General features: G+C 41.2%; 1 protein-coding gene across 3 annotated transcripts; it reads right to left on the bottom strand.

Moving 5' to 3' along the window:
- Positions 1-2131: 2131 nt before the first annotated feature.
- IWS1 (interacts with SUPT6H, CTD assembly factor 1) lies at positions 2132-18889 on the bottom strand. 3 transcript variants are annotated; one of them, XM_082056838.1, is made up of 15 exons: positions 18677-18889; positions 18008-18123; positions 11543-12257; positions 10801-10996; positions 10500-10557; positions 10044-10144; positions 9169-9319; positions 7710-7792; positions 7298-7427; positions 6300-6417; positions 5459-5570; positions 5220-5276; positions 4916-5027; positions 4155-4315; positions 2406-2544 (listed from the first exon to the last, which is right to left on the bottom strand). In XM_082056838.1, the coding sequence occupies exons 1-14, from the start codon at positions 18708-18710 to the stop codon at positions 4187-4189; spliced, it is 2112 nt and encodes a 703-aa protein (XP_081912964.1). In that variant the 5' UTR covers positions 18711-18889; the 3' UTR covers positions 2406-2544; positions 4155-4186. The 3 variants fall into 3 exon arrangements, with proteins under 3 accessions (XP_081912963.1, XP_081912965.1, XP_081912964.1); XM_082056837.1 differs by lacking the exon at positions 4155-4315 and having other exon boundaries at positions 2132-2544; positions 18677-18887; XM_082056839.1 differs by lacking the exons at positions 4155-4315; positions 18677-18889 and adding an exon at positions 15863-15917 and having other exon boundaries at positions 2132-2544; positions 18008-18067.
- Positions 18890-20207: the final 1318 nt, after the last annotated feature.

Genomic DNA, 20207 nt, shown 5'->3' with positions numbered 1-20207 from the left:
TTCTGCAACTAACAAGAGACGACTACTTTTCTTAATGCAAGTTCCTATCAGAAAGGGTTGGGGATTTTTTTTTTTTAAGAGAAACAAGTTTCCATTTCTCAAGCCTACACGCACATCACAAAGCCAGGAAAACGCCATGTGTGCATGAGCTGCTTAGCAAAGCACCCACATTTCTAGTAGTGCTGGCTCTGCAACCCCATGTGGACACCACAGTTGTTACCATGCAGCTGGAGCAAAGGCAGGAGGATGGGCAATACTACAGAGTGGAGCTACAGGACACAAAAGATCCAGAAGTAGCAAGTAACAGTTATAACTGTCCATTTTTCACACTTTTTTCCCTAAGAAAGAAAACCTTTATTCTGAAGACACCCCCCACCCCCTAATGTACTCAACCTCCCTCTCCCAGTTTTTGATGAAACCTTAATTCAGACATGAAATATTTGTGAAGCCACTTGACAAGAAAGCCACACACCACCAGAGCGGGAAACAACTTCCCTATGCTGTGCACCTGGCCAGCCCTCCAACAGGCATAAAAAGCTTCACATACTCAATGCCCAAAAATGCAAGTGAAATAAAATACCCGTGGGCCAGAGTAACGGCCCCCAACTAATTTATCCCCTTTGCGTACCTACTTTGCCATCTCACTGCAATTTTTCTCTGCTGCTCCTTGTTGCTGCAATTTCTAGCTGGTCTTTGTGACTTTTGATGGCAAGATACTGTGCTAAGACTGCACAAGACCACCAGCATAAGAGCTTTAAGGAAACAGCTCTTGGGATTTTAAAGCAGCCCACAGCCCCCTATTTTAGTTCTGGAACTGCAGCTTTAAGTTGAGGGCCGGGGGGGTGGCCAGGAGAAAAAAGCCCATCCTAACCCTTGCCTTCGAGGCCAAGTACACTTGGGTACAAATAGCTCTAAACCATTCACTTTTTTTTTTTTTTTTTTCACAGAGTTGCACCAGACAATAATTAAAAATAGTAAAAGAACAAAAACACAACCAAAAAACAACCCAAACTCTTGAAACTCTCTGCCTGACATCAGTTACTGTGTCGCAAGTGTACCTGCAAGAGGTGAAGCAGCCTTACCAGCAAAACTCCTTTAGCTGGCATCCTCCTTCTGTTTCCGCTCCAAGTTCATGTCCCCGTATACAGCTTTATTTTATTGTCAGTGCCTTTCAGTCTCTTAGGAGCTTATTTAAAATGTGACCATCCATGTACTTACCTTCTCTCCATGCTCAGTGCCAGCAGTACTGAGCATCTGAGTCAGCCAGCACCAAGATCCTTATGCCTCAAAGAATTCACAGAATTACAGAACACACACTACAGCAAACAGGCTGTGCTCCTCTGCAACGAAGGCGACTTCATGCAAGAAAAGTAGGCCAGTTCAACAGACATAAACATTTTCAGAAGCAGAGGTACAAAATGTAGCTCTGCTGTCTTTCTGTAGTATCAGGGACAAAGAACTAGCAGCATTACCTCCCTATCACAGAGACAGGAACCCTCTCCTTACCACTAGTAAAATAAAACACACATTTGAGCTACACCCAAATACCAAAGCCAAAGAAAATTTCAAAATTTACAGGGCTTTCAAGTCTACAAAATGAAGTCACAGCAGTATCAAGCCCTGCAGCAAGGGCTCTACACGACCAGCCTAAATGCTGCATAAAACCCTCAAAATAGAAGTGTCCAGCAATCTGATATTTAGATTTCTTGAGCAGCCTTGCTAACCTAGATTCCATAGCTTACTTTAAAAATAATCTGTGCCATGACATGTGACAGACAAGCGCATCAGCTGTGGCGGCTGGCTCTCCAGTAGCAGTCACCGAGGAAGACTTTGCCGTTCGCAGGGAGGATCAATAGTGGGGAAATCCTGCTGTCTGTCTCACGTCGAGCATTTTAGCTGGAAGCTGCTGGAATTTTTAGTGGTCTGTCTGCTGGTCTTCTCTTGAACTGCACGATGATCAATATTTCTAATCAAAGCAAATACATGTATATCTCCAAGGACAGAACAACTGGTTAATAAAGCACTGAATAAAGAGGAAATGGACAATGGTAAAGAGAAAATCAACAATTAGCAGCTTTTCCAAATACCAGATGGTCCACACACATTCTCTTGAGCAATCACAAGACAGGCCCCCCGAAAAAAACAGATGTTTTATTGTCTAAAGTGTTGCAATACAACAAATACTTGGTCTGTACAAAGGACACATAGAGCAAGTTTAAATACAATCAGAAGAAAGAAGTCCCCATATTCACAATCCTTGGACAACATCTTATACCAGAACCTGAACCAACAGTTTTAAAGATTCACTAAAAAAAACAACCAAACAAACAAGTTGTTAAAAAAATTAAAGGTCTCCAAAGAGTCTATGGGTGTATTGTCTTACAGCAGAGATCATGGGTATTCTGTGAAGGATCACAATGGCATCTTATTGCCCTCAATGCTGATTTTCACCGCATGGGCCGATCTGCTTTTTTTCCTGATATCTGTGAATTTCCGCATCTGTTTGTCCAGTCGACTCACCCCTTTCTTAGAGGTTCCCTGGAACTTAAAAAATAAAACTAATAATTACCACTGAAAAAAAGCAGACGTCCCAGAGGTTCGAGAAAAGCGATGCATGCAAGGTGAAACCAGCACGAGGGAGCTGATGAAGCCACAGGTTCCAGCTACACGCATTCTGTCCCCAAAAAATGGTTCCCCCAATATACGCATCATCACATAGACAGAAGTAGTGGCACTCACAAACATTACAGCTTTCACATTACATGGATTAATAACCATGTTAGTTGTTCACATGCCGGCTGAATATACAGTTTGGAACAAGTGTATCTATATTGGCTGGAGTTGAGTGTCAGAAATACACTGCGCTGTGGTGTAACACATACAGGCTTCCTGTGGGGGGAAGATTTTTAAATACAAATACACAGTAACTGTGGTGGACTGAGCTGACATATCAATTCCAAACCGTAACTTATTTTAAAGGTCACTGATTAGTACTCATAAAGCAAGAGGTTGAGAAAAAGGCGGCGTGAGGGGAAGCAAAAGAAATGCCTCAGTTGCCCACATAAGTCATTAGAAGAGTTATTGCATTTCAATTCTGCATGTTCCCTCAAATGAAAAGCTGAGATGACACAGCAGTTATTCCGCACAGATTAAATACAGTGATTCTGTAACAAAATGCCACCGAAGACAAACAGCAAGGACTTTCCAATCCAAAGCCATACTGCTGAGAAAGCAATTTTCCCTAACTAGACAACACAAACAATAAATAATGGAAACTTCACACCTTTAAACTCTGGGAGAAACAGAGATTTCCACAGCATGCTACTTAATATCTGACAAAAACCATATATTAGAAACTGAACCTCTTGTTTCCATCACTGAGGAAGGCGCTCCTGACACACAGATTTTAAATAAACTATTCATAAAACTGTTCACTATTCATTGAAATAATATCTGGAAATTCACAGTGATTTTAAAAAATATATATTTTTTAAACAAATAAATATGAAGCTTAAACTCAACAGTTATCTACCATTTGTGCTAGTCTCTTCTGTCACTATTAGTTTGTGGCAGCCCTGTTCACACAACTGAAATGCAGACCAGAAACTGTCAAAACATTTCCCACACTGATGTATGTCATCAATTGATCTCCCTCCACCCACAATCACAGCAGGGGATTCCTCTCCCCCTGGTCTGCAAAGGTCTTGTTCTCTGTCTCCTGTCAACCACCCCGCAAGTCACACATCACTCAAGTTCCTTGAAACAGAAGGTGTGAAAAATACCTCACTTTGGACCAGTAAAACGTCAGCCGCAGATGCTGGTATACAGTGACATGAGGTCCTACACTAAAGGCTAAGAATTCCTGTGGAACACCTAATGATGTCAGAATAGCATTCCAAATCACAGGCAGTGCAAAGCTATTTTCATTTAACACCTTTCATTTGGGTACCCTGAAGCTGTTGAGGCAGATGTTACGTGCTACAGCCTATTTTTTCCTGTACAAGTTCCCTTTTAGGTCACAGTACAGACATGAGAGAATACAAGGAGAATTTTTCCAAGTTTAAGTTAGGGTGTACACACTCCTTTCGTGTATGTGCAAACTGCCAACAGCTGAAGCACATGCACTGTTCACACCTCCCTTGAGGGATGGATACCTCTCAACCTTGGGGAAGGCAGAGTGTCATGGCTACAGGGGCATCCTGTTGCCTTCAATGCTGAACTTGATGGCCCGATGCACTTTGCTGAGTCGTTTCTGTTCAGCAAACCGTCTCTTGTGTTTTTCCAAGCGACTAATACCTCTCTTAATAGTCCCGGGCTAGAAACAATAGCTCAATTAATGCACAGAAGGAGAGATGGAGAGATAACAGCAGAAAGCACAGTAATTATTACTTCTTCCATTCACATGTGTTCTACCATGTACTCCGCTTTTAAATTAAACTGTACAGGTAGATGGATGAACCAAACAAAGCAAGAGAAAGGCCTCTACTGAAGCTGTTACGGTTTACTGAAACCTCAAAATTGTCCCAAGCTGGAGTATTATCAGAAAAACACAATACAAAACCAGGGAGAGGTATAAAAGTATCAGAGACACACTTATTGAGTTGCAGCTTTAGTTCAAAATACTCTAAGAGGCCTATAATCACATTCTCATCCTGGAGAGAAACTCTAGAACACTTAACATGCAAATCTCTTTTTGGTTAGAGAAGCAACGATACCTGAAAGAAAGTATCTGATGAGCTTAAAACAGCCCACTTGGTAGCAGAACTTATGTCTACTCAAATAAGAGGCACTTAAAGAAACTACTGTACTGTACAGTAACCACAGCAATAAGGTGGTAGATTCCCAGCTCAATCAGAGGCAGCTTAGGGACAGAGTCCCCAGGAGAGGTGAAACCACCCCCAAGCACAGTACTTACCCTGGAGGACTCCATCTCCACGTTCCACTTTGGCCTGACCACGTAGTCTTTGTTGGAGGGCATGGGCACCCTCGCACGGGCACAGAACCCAGGGTCTCCGGGTCTGAGAGCCCTGCACAAAAAAATATGTGACTGTTAGAGACAAGTCTTACACAGACAGAAGTATAAGCAATATAAGCATGTTCTACCTCTGAAAGACACTGCATAACCATTGCCTCTAAAACCTCAAAACAAATTGCATATTGTTAGTACCATTGAAACACTTTTTTTGTGATCAAAATTTGAAAAAAGAAATGCAACCTACTTTTCCTCTCCAGTTAGCACCTTCTCCAGGTCCCTTCGAGGAGTCTGACCACCAGAACTGCAAGAAAAATAAAGTTTATAGGCATCTATACATAACAGAACAATAGTAAGTCAAGTGCGATAAAAGAAAAGAGAGAGGTTATAACTTATCCTTTTACTTCTCTTAATAATCACACACTTTGTTTTTCTTGATGGTAGTCTTAGAAGGAATGATTTTGCATTTCTGCCTACTGCTCCTACCTGCTCAATCTCCTTCTCTGAGGCATCTGTTCCAAATCTCTCTGTTCCCTTTCTTCTCTTGTCATGCCTTTGTAGTTTGAGGTAAGGCCAAAGATGGGTCGAGACCACTCATCTATTTAAAAAACAAAAAAAAAATTGCTTAACAAAAGCTAGGCCTCTGAAATTCATCTCCAAGCCACTCTGGTGACAAAATACAGCTTTCAAAGTTTATGGCAAGTATTTACACTTCCTTTCAACCAAACAAGTAATTGTGTGATTCTGTAATATTTCAGGGAAATCCAGCTTTGTGGACAGTAAGAGGGAGCTTTCATCCAGAAAGTCTCTTGCTGTTGCCTGCTCATTCAGAATCTCTCTGTGCTCTTAGAATAGTGTCAGGAACTCTTGCACGACACAGTGAATGTTAATTTAGAAATAGGCAAAATAGTCCCTAAATAACATAAAAAGTTTATAATCAGTTTGCAGTCATCCAGGATGGAGTGCACTACACATGGACAACTGTTTAAGTAGTAAACTTCGAGTCATTCAAGATCTCTCTAAAGCCCATGGAATAAAGAATCTGGCAGCACCTTCCTGCCTTTGTAGCATGCACAGTACAATCTGGCCAAAATAAATGCTTTCCTCTGGTTTAGAACATGAAGGAAGCAGGAAAAAGGTGTGTGCGATTTAGCAGTGTTAATTTAGCAGCGTTTAAGAGCTCCACAAAAAAAGCAATGAAACAGATTAGCGAGATTCCTACATTGCAGAATTAATTCTACCACAGATTATAGCAATGGAAAGACTGCTGCAGAAATTAAAGTAGCAGGGAAATCTCACTGACGCAAGGCAAAGGGAGTTTACGTACTGATGAGCTTCCCTGCCATATCCTTGTTAGGTCTCGACTCTTTGGGGTGTTTGTAGAGGTACATCACAGCTCGGCCAATGCCACTGTGCTTCAGGGTCTCTTGGCTCACACTGGGCAGCTGCAGGATAAAGCAAAAGTCAGCAAACAGCAAGAAATGGTGTCTGAACATTAATGGTGTCATTGAGCTTTGCAAAAAGACCAAAACCCACCTTCACAAAAACCTTGACAAAAAACTGTTTTTCATTGTTCCAGTAGGAATTGGTTAAAGTATCAAACACCAAAAACTATATATTTACCTTAACATTCTTATTTTTTGTACACAAAAATAAGTTTCCAGAATTATTTACTCCAAATGCTCTTTAGCTTATATTACCCAAGAACGCTAAAAGTGAGTGTGATGGGCTTTCTAGTGCACACTTTAATAGGCCAGAAAAGAGAAGGGACCACACAAGAGAAAAGCTCAGGGCTATGTGGCAAATGTCTCTTTACTAAAGTTGGCATATAAAACTGAAACACGTAGGCAGGGCCAAATCTAAATTCAGGCAGAAATCTTCCAAATTCTTACCAAAGATAAATATTTCTAGAGCTTCAGTCAAATAAAGCCAGCTAATGGTGCTGCAAGAAAAATTGCACTTCACTACCAGAACTATGCCACACTTATTTTATGAATGTGGCAAAGACAAACTAAAGTGACCAATCACAATTTATCAGCCACCAAGAACAAGGGAAGATAAGGGACTTAGCAGTTTAGATTTATCACGAATATAGCCGAATTTTGTTCAGCTAGACAGCACATCTACAAAGTAAGAAAGACTAATTAAAATGATGCAACTTTTAAATAAACACATCTGTTTTGCAGTTTACATCCTTCTGTATGTATCTGCATGGTTCACTGGTAGCAGCTACAGTACACCGATCACCATACATTTCCCTAAAGCACATGACTATAAAGCCATGGAGAAGCCATAAATCGATATGGTTAAAAGTCAGTTTCAAACCTCTTGCAGGATCTTGAGCAGCTCCTCTCGTATCTTTAGTGCTGGCAGACTTCGGTCCGGAAGCGGAGAAAGCCACTCTTTGATGGCAGACATAACACCGCTGTCGATGAAAGTTTCTTTGAGATCCTGCCTAGAAGGTTTAAAGTAAAGAGAAGCCACAAAGTCATACAATGCATCAAAATTTTAAGATGTGATCTTCCTTCACCACAATAGCGCATGTGAGTTTGTTTCATGTTAAATTAACAGGTAAAATTACATAGAATTTTAGGTTTCTGAGGCCACCTAGCTCCAGCATTTACTTGGAAAAAGTGTTTCAGGGCATAATCCAAAGAACTGTAATGTCACTCCATGAAATCCACCAAATTCCCAATATTCCCCAAGAGGGTAATTAACAGGGAGAATGACAACTCACTTTTTAAGATGCATAACTACAGTTGGCAGCAAAGTTAATTTCTTTAGTGCTGGTTTCTTTTGTGTATTCAGCTGTCGATCCTCCTGTAGGGAGTTGAAGAATCAGCACAAGTTAATCAAAAGCAGAAAACAGCAACTCTCATCCCTGACAACATTTACAGGAAAAAAATTAGTCTACTAAACAAGAAGTGCAACTTTGGCAGGGTTACACTAATTTTATACCCTGCTCTGTCTTTTTACAGCCCCAAAACACATGTGATGACTTCTCTTAAAAAGGGTCTCCAGCTTAGCCAACATCTTCCTTAACAGCATCCTTAATGGAGGTCTACTGCAATAAACTCTAAGTCTGCAGAGTTCACCATGCTAGAAATTTTGTTCATAAAAATCTCACTCGAATACCAGAAAAATAGCTAACCAAAACAATGAGAAGTGAGAATATGTATACTTATTTCACCTAAGAACCTAACTGGAGAACCTAGAGGTTTAGGATGAAGCATGGTGTAATTAAGAGCACACGAATGTGCGTTATGTGCTAATACAAATTCTAGGTTTCAAAGTTCCTCTCATCCATAGCCATAATCTCACCATCTGTTTAGTACTTGGGCTCCCGTACCAAAAAGACCCATTACAACCAACGGTTTTATGTCCTGCTGTGGCAATTCCTTTCCATTTGTCTTAATCCACCAAAGGCTCTTTCTGCACAATATTTTTTTATTGCAAGGGAGGAGATTATTCCAATGCCCTTCTTCCTCTCTTCATGCCCCAGAATGCTTTGACAGGCATGTGCTGGAGAACCAAAGACACCACCATACCAGTGCTCAGCTCTTCCTTCTCTCCAGTATTTCTAACTTTATGGCTTCATGTAAAATATTTGGCTGTCGTTTTGTCAAAAAAATACTTTCTTGTCAAGACCAAGAAAGTCTCAGATGTCTCCCAGATCACTATCTCACTCTCCCCTTTCTCCCCAAACACATTATCCTTATCTTATTCTCAGGAAGATTCTGTGTCGTTATTTTTACAACTCCTCTTTCTGAAGTTCTATATATTACCCCCAATTGGTTTTAAACAAGTTTTGCGTTGCTGTTTGTTAATTTGATTGCTACTCCACCAGAACTACAACCACAACAGAAGACACCTGACAAAAGGCAAGACCCCAATAAACCTTGCACAGTAACATATTAAACCCAACTCCTCGCAACACTTTAAAGGATAGTTGATCTCAGCTGATCAAAGTTTAGCAGGTTAACTGATTTTAAAAATTAATAAATATTTTCTCCAAATTTCAACAGAATAATTGTTTTAAATTCAGAACAGCAAAATTAACATTTAAACAATTATTTAAAAATTGAAAGCTTTCTGTGACATGCAGATTACTCCTGAGAACCAGCCAGATTTCTTTATTTTACTGATCACAAAATGGAACCGGATTTTAAGGTGTCTTTGTAGCCTAGAAAACTCACCTCAGCTGCTTCGTTCATCTTCACAATCATAGCACTGACCACATCATCTGCATCACTAATAAAAGTTCCACCATCACGGTTTCGTCGACGCTTGCCACTCATACTCTTCTTTCGTTGCAGCATCATGTCAAAATCTGACATGAAGTCCATACTGAAATGCAAGAAGAGAGTTTGCTGACGGTCACAAGAGGGTTGATCTTACTGTCTTTATAGGAAATAAATTTGTATTTCTGTAGTGTAACCTTTCAAAAATTCTCCAGTAAATCTACAAGCATTATGTCCCAATGTCCCCATAAGATAATTAGTTATCCTCAGTATACAAATGGGAACAAAGGGCTTCAATGGCACTGAGATTGCCAGACATCTGCAAGACCTTGCTGAAATGGCTAACGACATGTACATGTGTAATATCCAGAGTCCAAATGTGCTAAAGCTGTCAGTGAAGCTGACAAATATTTAGCTTTCCTGTGTCTGCAATCCACTGCTCTGGAGCAGAGAGAAAGGAATCAGGAGACATGCTGATGACAACTCTTGCCATACGTTATCCCTTACGCTAGCAGACAAACACTCCTGTGACTCCAGGGCTGACCTACTAAAAGTAGCATTCAATGCTTGTTTGATTCAATGTTAAATTCACTCAGGCTTTGATGCAAACCATGAAGCAGCAGCACAGGTAATCTGCTATGGACTGCAAAGTGACTAAACTGCACAAGCTGAGAGAGGACCTTCCATCATAGTTTATGAGAACACACTTTCTGTAGAAACATAGTCCCATGCCTTTCTAAACTAAGAAGCCCAGCCAGTCTTTGGAGGAGCCCTTTCACTGAAATGCTGCATTTGCTCTTAACAAAGGAGTATATGAAACACTGACTTACTGCTTCCCTCTTTTGATGTTATCATCAGAGTCTGATTCATCTGCTGTCTCCTTCATGTCTGCATCACCTTTCTCTTCCTCCAGATCTTCCTGGTTAAAACCCTGATGGGTAAAGACAGTGCAAATCAGTGTATGGATTAAGACTGATTGTCTACTCAGGCACCTGACACTGACACTCAAAAACCTTCTGGTAAGTCTGCAGAGGATCTAGAAGAAAGAGGAACAGAGGCTTCCTAATTCCACTTTTGACTTTTGCACCAATAACTCTCCCAACAGAGGTGCTATTAATGTTACTTAACCTAAAAACTACCTCAGTGAGTCCAGCAGATAACAGAGCTTCGCTACTGATCTAGCATATCCTCAAACATGAATTCAACCCTGAACAGTTATTCTGCAGTACCTTCCCAGGAAGACTACATCTAGCAAGTGAACAAGAAACATCCACAATAACACTTACTGTAAATTCCTCTTCTTCCTCATCACCAGATTCTCCAAATATATCTGCAATCAGGTTCCTGTGAAAGTAAGAGTAACATTTATCTGTTTAGACTGGAACAGTGAGAAGTGTGTTTTCTGCAAAATTTCTAGTGACTGTGTGGAGATCCACCTCTCATTCTGCCACCCAGCACTGACCTTCCTCTTCACACCACCCACGAAGGTGGACAATCATTCTCTGGTTGGGATTCATCCATTCTCCATTCACAATTAGTTTCACTATCTACACCCCTGAAGGAATTTATATTCCCAGAAGCACTTACTCTTGTTCATTTCCAGATTCACTGTCACTGCCAAACAGATCTTTCTCTTCTTTTTTCTTCCCAGCATTCTCTTTTCTTTCGTCTTCTTCTTCCTCACTATCCGATACAATATTTTTCTTCCTTTTGTCAGATTTCTCCGAAGCAGCATCACTATCTGATTCTTCAACATCAGAAAGGATTCGTACTTTTTTTGCAGCTGTCAACAGAAAGCAGCATTACTACAAGTCTTAGTAACACAACTCACAACTAGTGATCTAAAAAAACTGGGAGCTAACTTGCCTTCCTACACAAAATCATTGCCATTTCTTAGAAAAAACATAACCTAAAATCTGTTTTATTCAATTAGTAACTGGAGTTTCTATGCACTACATTTATCCATAAAAACTTGTAACTTCAAAACTGACTCTCACCTCTAGTATATGAAAAAACAGGAAAAAAATACTAGTGAAAAAACCAAAACAGTAATGACTAACAGGAATAATCAATACAAGAGATGACAGTATAAAGCAAGATCACTGCAGTCTTCTCTTTTACTTCTGTTTGACCTACTTATCACTCAAAAGTATTAGATATAGATTCACACAGAAATGCAGGTAGAACAAAAGCCTCCACAAATGCAGTTGTGCTCTAAAACCAAATTTGCTTTATGTTTTCATATTTCTGTTTTCGTCACATGAAAACAGTTATTTAACACTACTGCTTGCCACATCACATTTTCATTTTCACACTGATAGTTCCTTACGTGTTTTCTCAGTGTCATCCTCACTGTCAGAAAGGATAGCTGTTTTCCTCTTCATTGTCTTCTCCTCCTCTTTCTCTTCTTCATCACTGTCTGATATTTTTCGTCTCTTAGGAGCTTCCTCTTCACTATCAGAGTCCTGAAATCCTTCCCTGACACGTTTATTATCTGAATTATGAGAATCATTCTGCACCTCTTCCTTCCTGTCCTCCCCATCACTGTCTCCAGACTCTATTTCTTGTTTGTGTCTGGGAACGTCCTCACTTTCCGAGTCGCTAGCCGGCTGTTTGCGGAGCTCCTCACTCTCCGAGTCGCTGGCTGGCTGCTTGTGGAGCTCCTCGCTCTCCGAGTCACTGCCCGGCTGCTTGTGGAGCTCCTCGCTCTCTGAGTCACTGCCTGGCTGCTTGCGTGATTCCTCATTTTCGAAATCACTACTGTGCTCCCTGTGAGGTTCTCCGTTTTCAGAGTCACTCGCTCGATGATTTAAGGCATCTTCATTTTCAGAATCACTTAAATGCCGGTTTGGACGGTCCTCGGTACCAGAATCACTGTCTTTCCCTCCATGAGCTGCCTCATTGTCTGAATCACTCGCATTGTGATTTGGAGCCTCCTCATTATCCGAGTCACTGTCTTTTTGCCTTGGGATATCCTCATTTTCAGAGTCTGTCATATGAGTCTCTCCCATCTGCCCATCATCTTCTCCATCACTGTGTTCATTCTGAAAGAGAAAAATAATCTCAGGCAACTGAGCAAAAAAAACCCAAACAAAACAAAACTTAAAAAGTAAACAAAAAATGTACTGAATTTTTGCTTGTCTTTCCTCCAATGTGATTATCCAAGGTACTGCAAACTAAAATACTTTCTATACAGAAATAAGTATTAGGCAATTTGTATCAAAGGACTAGCAAATACTTCAGGTCCAAAAAACCAGTAAGAGATCAACTGAAGTCTGTCTACCCTGCAGCTCAATCATATTTTGGAAATGGTAACAGAATTTTAAAATACCCAAATAAACATGTCTAAGAAGGGTCCAGTTCCTCAAGAGTAAATGCTCAGTGCTTTTATTTTAAAAAGTCAAGCCTTCAAAGTGGTTTAGTCCAAATGTCCAGTAATAAGAAACAGTATCTCACACTTGTCATTTTCTTTTTCTTACTATCTCAAACAAATGCTTTTTATATTAAATACCTTCTTCTGAAACTGTACATGCATTACTTTCCACATGAAGCTCAAGACAGCTTGTGCCCTCTCATTCTTTGCCAAGGAAACTTATTTAAAAACACATCAAAACCAAAAGCCTACCAAAAAAAAAAACAGGAATAAAGTTTTAGAGAGACCTTTCAGAGTACTATTGTGAACAAGTTCTGTGCAATGTAAGAAGAATGTAAGAACAGATTCAATGCTTCTTTCTTAAGCTGCTGGCTTCCATGCCTGTCCAGACACCAGAGAACATCTATGGAAAAATACACCGATCTTCTTAAAACTGCAGAATTGAAACACAATATCTTTTTCTACACAACTAAAAGCATTGAGCCATATGCTCAATTTTTGGAAAAAACCTCTAACAAGTCACCCATCAATATCATTACTGACAACATCTTGGCTTATCTTTCCTACAACAAGTAATTTCTACTTGGAAAAACTCAAATGTATCTGTCTAAGAAAACAAAATTAGATTCCTGAACGCTCACTTCATTAGCTCAGTACACCTCTCACAGTCACTGTCACAACAATCCTTTTTTCAACTGAAAAGAACAACACCGCAAAAGGAACTTTTGGGCATACTCAACTCCACTGTTCAACCACGCTTCCCTCAGGGGTGATTTTGTCTCAGCTACAGACTCCTTCCACTAGCATATTTGCAAACTGAGTATCTACAGACCTGGGAGATACTTAATGTCCCGAAGCTTCCAAATCTTATTTGTCAGCAATTTAATTTCCTTGGAAAGACAGATTATCTATTTTTATTCTCTATAGTCATTCTACTCACACATCCAGAGCCGTACAAAATAATGCAGGTGTATCTATCCTAGACCTATGACAAACTACACCACTGATTTTTTAAATGTATTAGTAAGAACTACTCCCTCAAGAATTATACTAAGTGGTAAGTAACTTTGTTTATTATGACTTTAGACCATACATATTTACTCCCTTGGCTAGCACTCAATAAAACAACAACTTCTAAATTACTGCAGAACCACTAATAGAAAGTTAGTGCCCAATGGAAAAAAATCACTACTATATAATCACAAAACATGCATTTTGAATACAACTTCACTAATTCCGTGCTACTCAGTGCCAGCCACAAAACCACCGCTGGGAGAATCTGAGCAAGTAGTTTTCTCTCTACTGCTTGTCTCTGTCTCTACAGCGATGCCAGTCTTTTGAATCACAGTGGTGGTATTCAGTGTCTCATTTTTCTTTACAGAAAGAAAACATGTTTCTGTTAAAACCTGAATTTGGAATTTTGACGAATATAAAGATTAAGAAGTTACAGAATTAAGGATGCACAGCTGAGGAAGGCCATACACACACTCAACTGTTCTCAGCTTGTTATGGCATTTCATTTACTATTTTTCTTCTTTACAAAAAAAAATAATTCAATTGCTGTCTCCTGACGAGTATCCCCCATATAAACTAACAACATGTGTATGTTATATATTTTCTCTGACTGTATTATTTAAGATTAAAGAAAACTGCAGCTGCAAACAGAAGAGGCAACACAGATTTTACAGCAGTGTTACAGGAAAGGTCATTGGGAAGTACTGAAATGCAGAGGTCTACACTGAAATTGATATTTATTACAATAAAAAATATTTAATTTTTCCTACCATTTTTGGTGAGTTTGTCTGTCTTCTCTTGATTTCAGACAGCTAATGTTGAGTAGGTATTGATAATTACATCTACAGTAATAATAGATTTTGCTGAATAAACCAAGGAAAACAACACAACCCTGTTTAAACTGTTACAATTATACAGCCCTAGTACTGAAGCACTTCACAATATATTTAACCTCTAATCTGTTACTGCAAACTGACACCACCGCTTGAGAGCGAAGATGTTTGGGGAGGGGGAGTATCCTAATCAGCTCACACTGATTACACAGTGCTCTGCCCCACAGAACCCCAGTGGTTCCAGCGGCTGAACTCTCTTGTGATGTCATGACCACGAGAAGAACCACTTACATAATACAGGTGTCCCTACACAGACCAGGCAGACAGGCACCAACCACCTTGCCCTGAGCCAGGAAAGCTGCAGCAGAGCTGACCCAAAAGCACGCTTGTGCCAGCGGAGGCAGCAAGCGCAGCAGAGATCACACACGCTGCCTCAGACTCAGCACGCTAATGTAACTGGGCATCTTGTAAAGCAGACCTGACCTGCTAAGAGCCCACATGGAACAGGCCCCGTCCGCAGCCATCCGCACAAAGGTCTTCTAAATACAATCAGTGAACCTGTGAATGTTCAGCAATATACTTGATAGTATGCAACTTCACTAGTAAGATGACTAAACCCTGTAGGATACTTGCCCCTCCATGCCTTTTTTTTTTTTTTTTACTAGTTCGTCTCTAAAAAGATGTTTTCAAATAAATCAAGAATGTAATTTTGGAGTTTTCTATTTTTCCTCAGACATCCTCAAAAACAAGTAGGTCTCAGGTAACTGCTACTATATTTTTCTGTAAATCCTTTGCTTTCTTTTCTTCCTCCTCTTTATCTATAAACATTTTAATTGAGATGTCCTTAATTTTTTTAACTGAAAGAATTCTATAACATGAGGCTTTAGTACAGTATAAAAAAAAGAATACATCAAAATCAAATTTACAGTGTTATCCTTCTACCTACAAATTTCGGTTAGTAAGTCGTTTATTGGATCAACATGCAGCCACTTTTAAGAGGTACTACATTGATAATTTAGGAAGTTCGACAAAACTGACCCATCCACTACAATCTCATGAATGACAATTGTTAAACTAAGGCATACATAACCATCATAGGCAGATCGGCAAGTTTCTCTTTTTTTCAGAAATGTAAGATATTTGTATATATGTTTGTTAGCAGTCACAGTCAAACCATAAATTAATTCATGAAAACAGCAACGACTCAGTGAAAGTGCAAGAATCCAAGTAATTAAAGATTTCTGTATGAGTCTGACTCAAACACTGTAAACATGATTTCATGCTCATTACTGTACTAAAACTATGTGTTATCTAATTCTATTTTTCTAAAGGAGAATTGGTAAGGACATCAAGAAAAACATTTATAGATAAAGTGGGACTGGGGGAAGGAAAGCCAGAAAAGAATTGTGTAAAAGAAAAACCCACATACCTGAGACCTACATAAGTAATTCCTCAGGATTCCCCTTTTCTTTAAAGTTAAGAACCTGAAAAAAAAGTTTGAAAGTTTAAAACTTCAGTTCTTTATATCTGAGTTCTAAATTAGAGACGAAGTAGTAATGAAATAGACTTAACTGATTAGGCTGTCTCAAAGGTTCTATTACCTTTGAGTGTCATTCCTCCCACATACTCCTAAAGATGAAGGAAATAAGAGGATGAGAGAATATTTAGGGTAAATAATACGCTCAGTCACTGAAAGCTACTCCTTTCAGAGACAGCTGCTCCACGTTATTGCGTCTTGAGTTGCATTTTGAATTAGATGTAGAGAAAACTAAGAATGTAAGACTTCATAACAAAACAGAATACTCAAATGTTAATGATTTGAACTGAATCAAATAAAGCACTAAGGCTTGAATGCTCAGTTTTACTACTGGACCTGAAGGTGTTTTAGTTCAGTTTGGTATTCGGTTTCATTTTTTTTTAATGGATTTTCTGAAGTATTGTATCTACAGAGGAATATTCAACAGCCATCACAGAACAGAGCCCTTAAAATAATGCAGGCACACGAAGAGGATCCGGTAACAGTGCTAATAGGTCCTAGTACTTTCTAGTTATTTAAATCTGAAAAAGACATGCTGAAGACGCAAGTAATAGTCAACCATCTGTTCTTTAGGCCAGATTTCCAACCACTTTGTCACAGTAAGTAGCATTAAAATCTCAAAGGGTAATAGAAGAAGAAATGACCAAGTTTTCATATACAGCAGAAAAAGCTTAATATTATTGTAGCAGGAACATGACTCTCCGCACACTCATCACCATTTTTTCTCATTAAAACAGAAGTACTATATCGCTTTGAAAGACAGTTATTTCTCCCACGCTGAACAACGTATGTTCTCCCACATTGAAACCCTGGTTGTCACAATAAGAGATACTGCCTTGCACCAAATCAATTCCTTCTTTTGTAAATATCAACACCTTCAAAAAAAAAGAAATTCCAATATGCTTCACACTCAAATTCAAATACATGGGAAGAACTTTCATTTTATACAAATATAAAATCTTAATCTACATTCTAACTCTGAGAGAAGTACGAATTGGAGAGGAAAAAAAAAAAGATTGCAAGCTATACCACAGCAAAGTTGAGCCTTTTGACACATCAGTCTGCTACAGTATATCACATTATGCATTTTAAGCAATTTTTAAAATGTGTAACTGCTAAAAACCCAGAGTCAATCCTGATCTTCACATAAAATGCATTAAAATATGCAGAATTGAATGAAATGGCTTTGACTAAAATTTTTATGAGTTACAAAAAGTTCTCCTTAGCACAACTTTGTCGGCAGAAGACATGAATTCACAGGCAAAAATTGTTCCTTCCTAGTAAGACTTGATGTAATTCTACATCATGTCACAAAAAAAATCCTCAAAATTAACTCCAAAACTGTCCTAGAAATCTAAAGGGAACCTTCCTTTTATCAGAATCTCTTTGCAACCAAAATAGTCAATCCACAAGTGACTCTTCCCCAGATACAACCCTGGATCACAGTATTACCACCCTTTTCATGGGTAGGCTTCTCAAAACAAGAACCTCTTCAGAGGAAGAACAGATCCCATTTAGGAACCTCAACATGCTCCACATGGACACCTGCTCCTCTGTGAGAGACAAGGTGAAAAAACATAACACAAAAGAGACTTGAGAGTCAACGCTCACATCCGAGAGGAAAGATGGGAGATCATTTATTCTCTGGTAAGGAAATCTATGCCTCCATAACGTGTGATTTTACATTAATATGCAGAATTTGAGGTAAAATTCCAAATTCCTCATAATGCATTACTGAGAATTTAAAACCCCAAAACGTTTATCTTCCTGCAATTCCATATAAGAATACGTTTTTTCTAGTATAAAATAGTGAATTCTATTACAACAATTAAGAAGGAAAATCAGACCCTATCCTATGCGTTGGTCAAGAGATTACTTGACATGTTTCTTTCTGGACTAACATTTTGCCAGATGGTACTCTTAAGAACAACTGAATAAACACATAAGTCTCAGTTAAGAGAAAACGTCTCTTTAAACAACAACAATAAATCATTTTATAGAAGAGCAATCTTTATCTAGATAAGGTTCTGGTAGTACCTCTGAATGGTGCTCTACGCTTCCATTCTCAGATCCAGAATGCTGCTCATTTCCTTCATCTTCACCATCAGATCCTGAATCCCGTTCATCTTGCACTGGAGTAGCTCCACCATCATCTACCCCGAAGTTAAGAACAGAAAAGTAAAACTCGATGCCATCTAGCAGCGTTTCAGGGCGCAGTGACAGCGATGGGAACGGGGCAGCACTGCACACACAGACTCATCTACTGATGCAGAAACGGAGGGTCTGTACTGGGAAGGTCAGGAACAAACCCCCCCCCCAGATACTCCCCAAGGAGATCACGAAACTACTCAGAACATGCACGCAAGCACTGACTAGCACGTTAATTAAAACACTGAAACAACAATAAAGTGGCCGCTAGGCCAATGAGGCCAGCGGACCCGGCCCCGCCGATGCCACCGCAGGGCCCCGCGGAGCCGCTGCCCAACGCCGGGGCCGAGGGGCCCGACCCGGCCACACGCACCCCCTTGGAGCGGCCACCGAGCGGGACCCCGGCCACGGCTCCGCTGCCGCTCCGCGACACCACAGCGAGACCCAAGAGCCGCAGCAGAGGCCGAACGGACGCAGACGAGCGCTCCCCGCAGCCTCCCTCACAGGGCTCAGCGTCCCGAACGTCCCTCCCAGGAGGGGACGCTCCCGCGCCGCTACCTGACTGGTCCCCGCCGTAGTACTCGCTCTCCATGGCGGGCCGCCACTCCCGCCGAGGCACCGAGGGCTGGCAGCGGGGCCAAGCCCCCAGCGCAGCGCTCGCCGCTCGGGCCCGCCGACTCCGGCCGCCGCCAACACCGCCCGCCGCCAACACCGGCCGCCTCCCGCAGGCCCAAAATGGCGCCGGTCCGCCGAACGGCCGGCAACGGCTCCGCGCGTGCGCACACTGCGCGCGCCCCTGGAGGCGGGATGCTCTCGCGAGGCTTCAGGCGGTAAACAGCCGCCAGGGGGCGCAGCGCGGGGGGCGGAGCCGACACGCGTGGCCCCGCCCCCGAGGCCGCAGGGCTGTGTCCGGGAGCGCGGGGTTTTGGGAAACCGAAATGAGCTTAGTGACGGGAAACCGTTATAAAGGGCAGAGTTAACTGCAACAAAACACAAAACTGTTTTCTTTCCCCTCCCTGAACATTTTTTTTTGCTATAAAATAGTTTGATTTTAGCTGGGTAACTGACTCACGGGGGACACTGCAGGAGCCTGTGAGAAAAAGGGTCACTGTGAGCATCAACGTGGGACATGAACAACTGTACGGGAGTGTAAAACAGTTGTTGTTTTAATAAAGATGGTTCCTTGCATGAGCCACCTGGGAACTTTCAGAAAATGCGCGATGGTGGCTGAAACCCGCAGCGCAGCCCTGTGCGTCACCCAACACAGAATTGTGGAATCACAGAATCATTTTGGCTGGAAAAGACCCTCAGGATCATTAAGTCCAACCATTCCCCCACCCCTGGCACTGCCCCATGTCCCTGAAAACCTCATCTCCATGTCTGTCCAGCCCTCCAGGGATGGTGACTCCACCACTGCCCTGGGCAGCCTGTTCCAATGCCCCACAGCCCTTTGGGGAAGAAATTGTTCCCCACATCCAACCTCAACCTCCCCTGGCGCAACTTGAGGCCGTTTCCTCTTGTCCTGATGCTTGTTCCTGGGGAGCAGAGCCCGATCCCCCCTGGCTCCAAGCTCCTTTCAGGCAGTTCAGAGATCAAAAGGTCTCCCCTCAGCTCCTGTTCTCCAGGCTAAACCCACAGGTCCCTCAGCCACTCTCCTTATCTTCCTTTGGCCTGTCAAAGACATATCTGGTAAAAATCTTCCTGTACTGACAAAGGATGGGAGATACAGTTTCACCTCCTGCCTCAAATAGAAAGGACTTCACCATTTAAGTAACGGGTAGATTTATCTGCTCCCTACAAATGAAGCAAGAATAAATGTGAATCTCTACAAGAAGGCAGTGGAGCACAAACAGAGCTCAGATGCAGGCGCGCATGTGGGCTCTGGGTGCCACCATGGCCACAAAGCATTGTTATGATGTTGGTGGCCAAGGAGGGGACCTGCAGCCAGCCGGGGACACTGACGACTGGCTGTCTGAACCAATCCAGGTCTTAGTGTCCCAGCTGAAGCCGCAGTTCAATCCAGTTCACGTGTGGGTGGCTGCTCCAGATTTAGCCTTCAGAATCAACTGAAAGTTCGCCCTGAACTCCC

Source organism: Streptopelia decaocto, assembly GCF_964273445.1.
Source record: "Streptopelia decaocto genome assembly, chromosome: 6".
NCBI lineage: Eukaryota > Metazoa > Chordata > Aves > Columbiformes > Columbidae > Streptopelia > Streptopelia decaocto.
Note: the sequence above shows the minus strand (reverse complement) of the source record. Positions and strands in the feature narration are given on the sequence as shown.

Coding starts and splice junctions, on each gene's coding strand:
- IWS1 (XM_082056837.1), bottom strand. CDS start 18,710: ATGGAGAGCGAGTACTACGGCGGGGACCAGTCAG. Junction 9,320..10,043: donor AACATCAAAAGAGGGAAGCA/GTAAGTCAGTGT, acceptor CTTGCATTTCAG/TATGGACTTCATGTCAGATT. Junction 6,418..7,297: donor TGCTCAAGATCCTGCAAGAG/GTTTGAAACTGA, acceptor TTTATCCTGCAG/CTGCCCAGTGTGAGCCAAGA.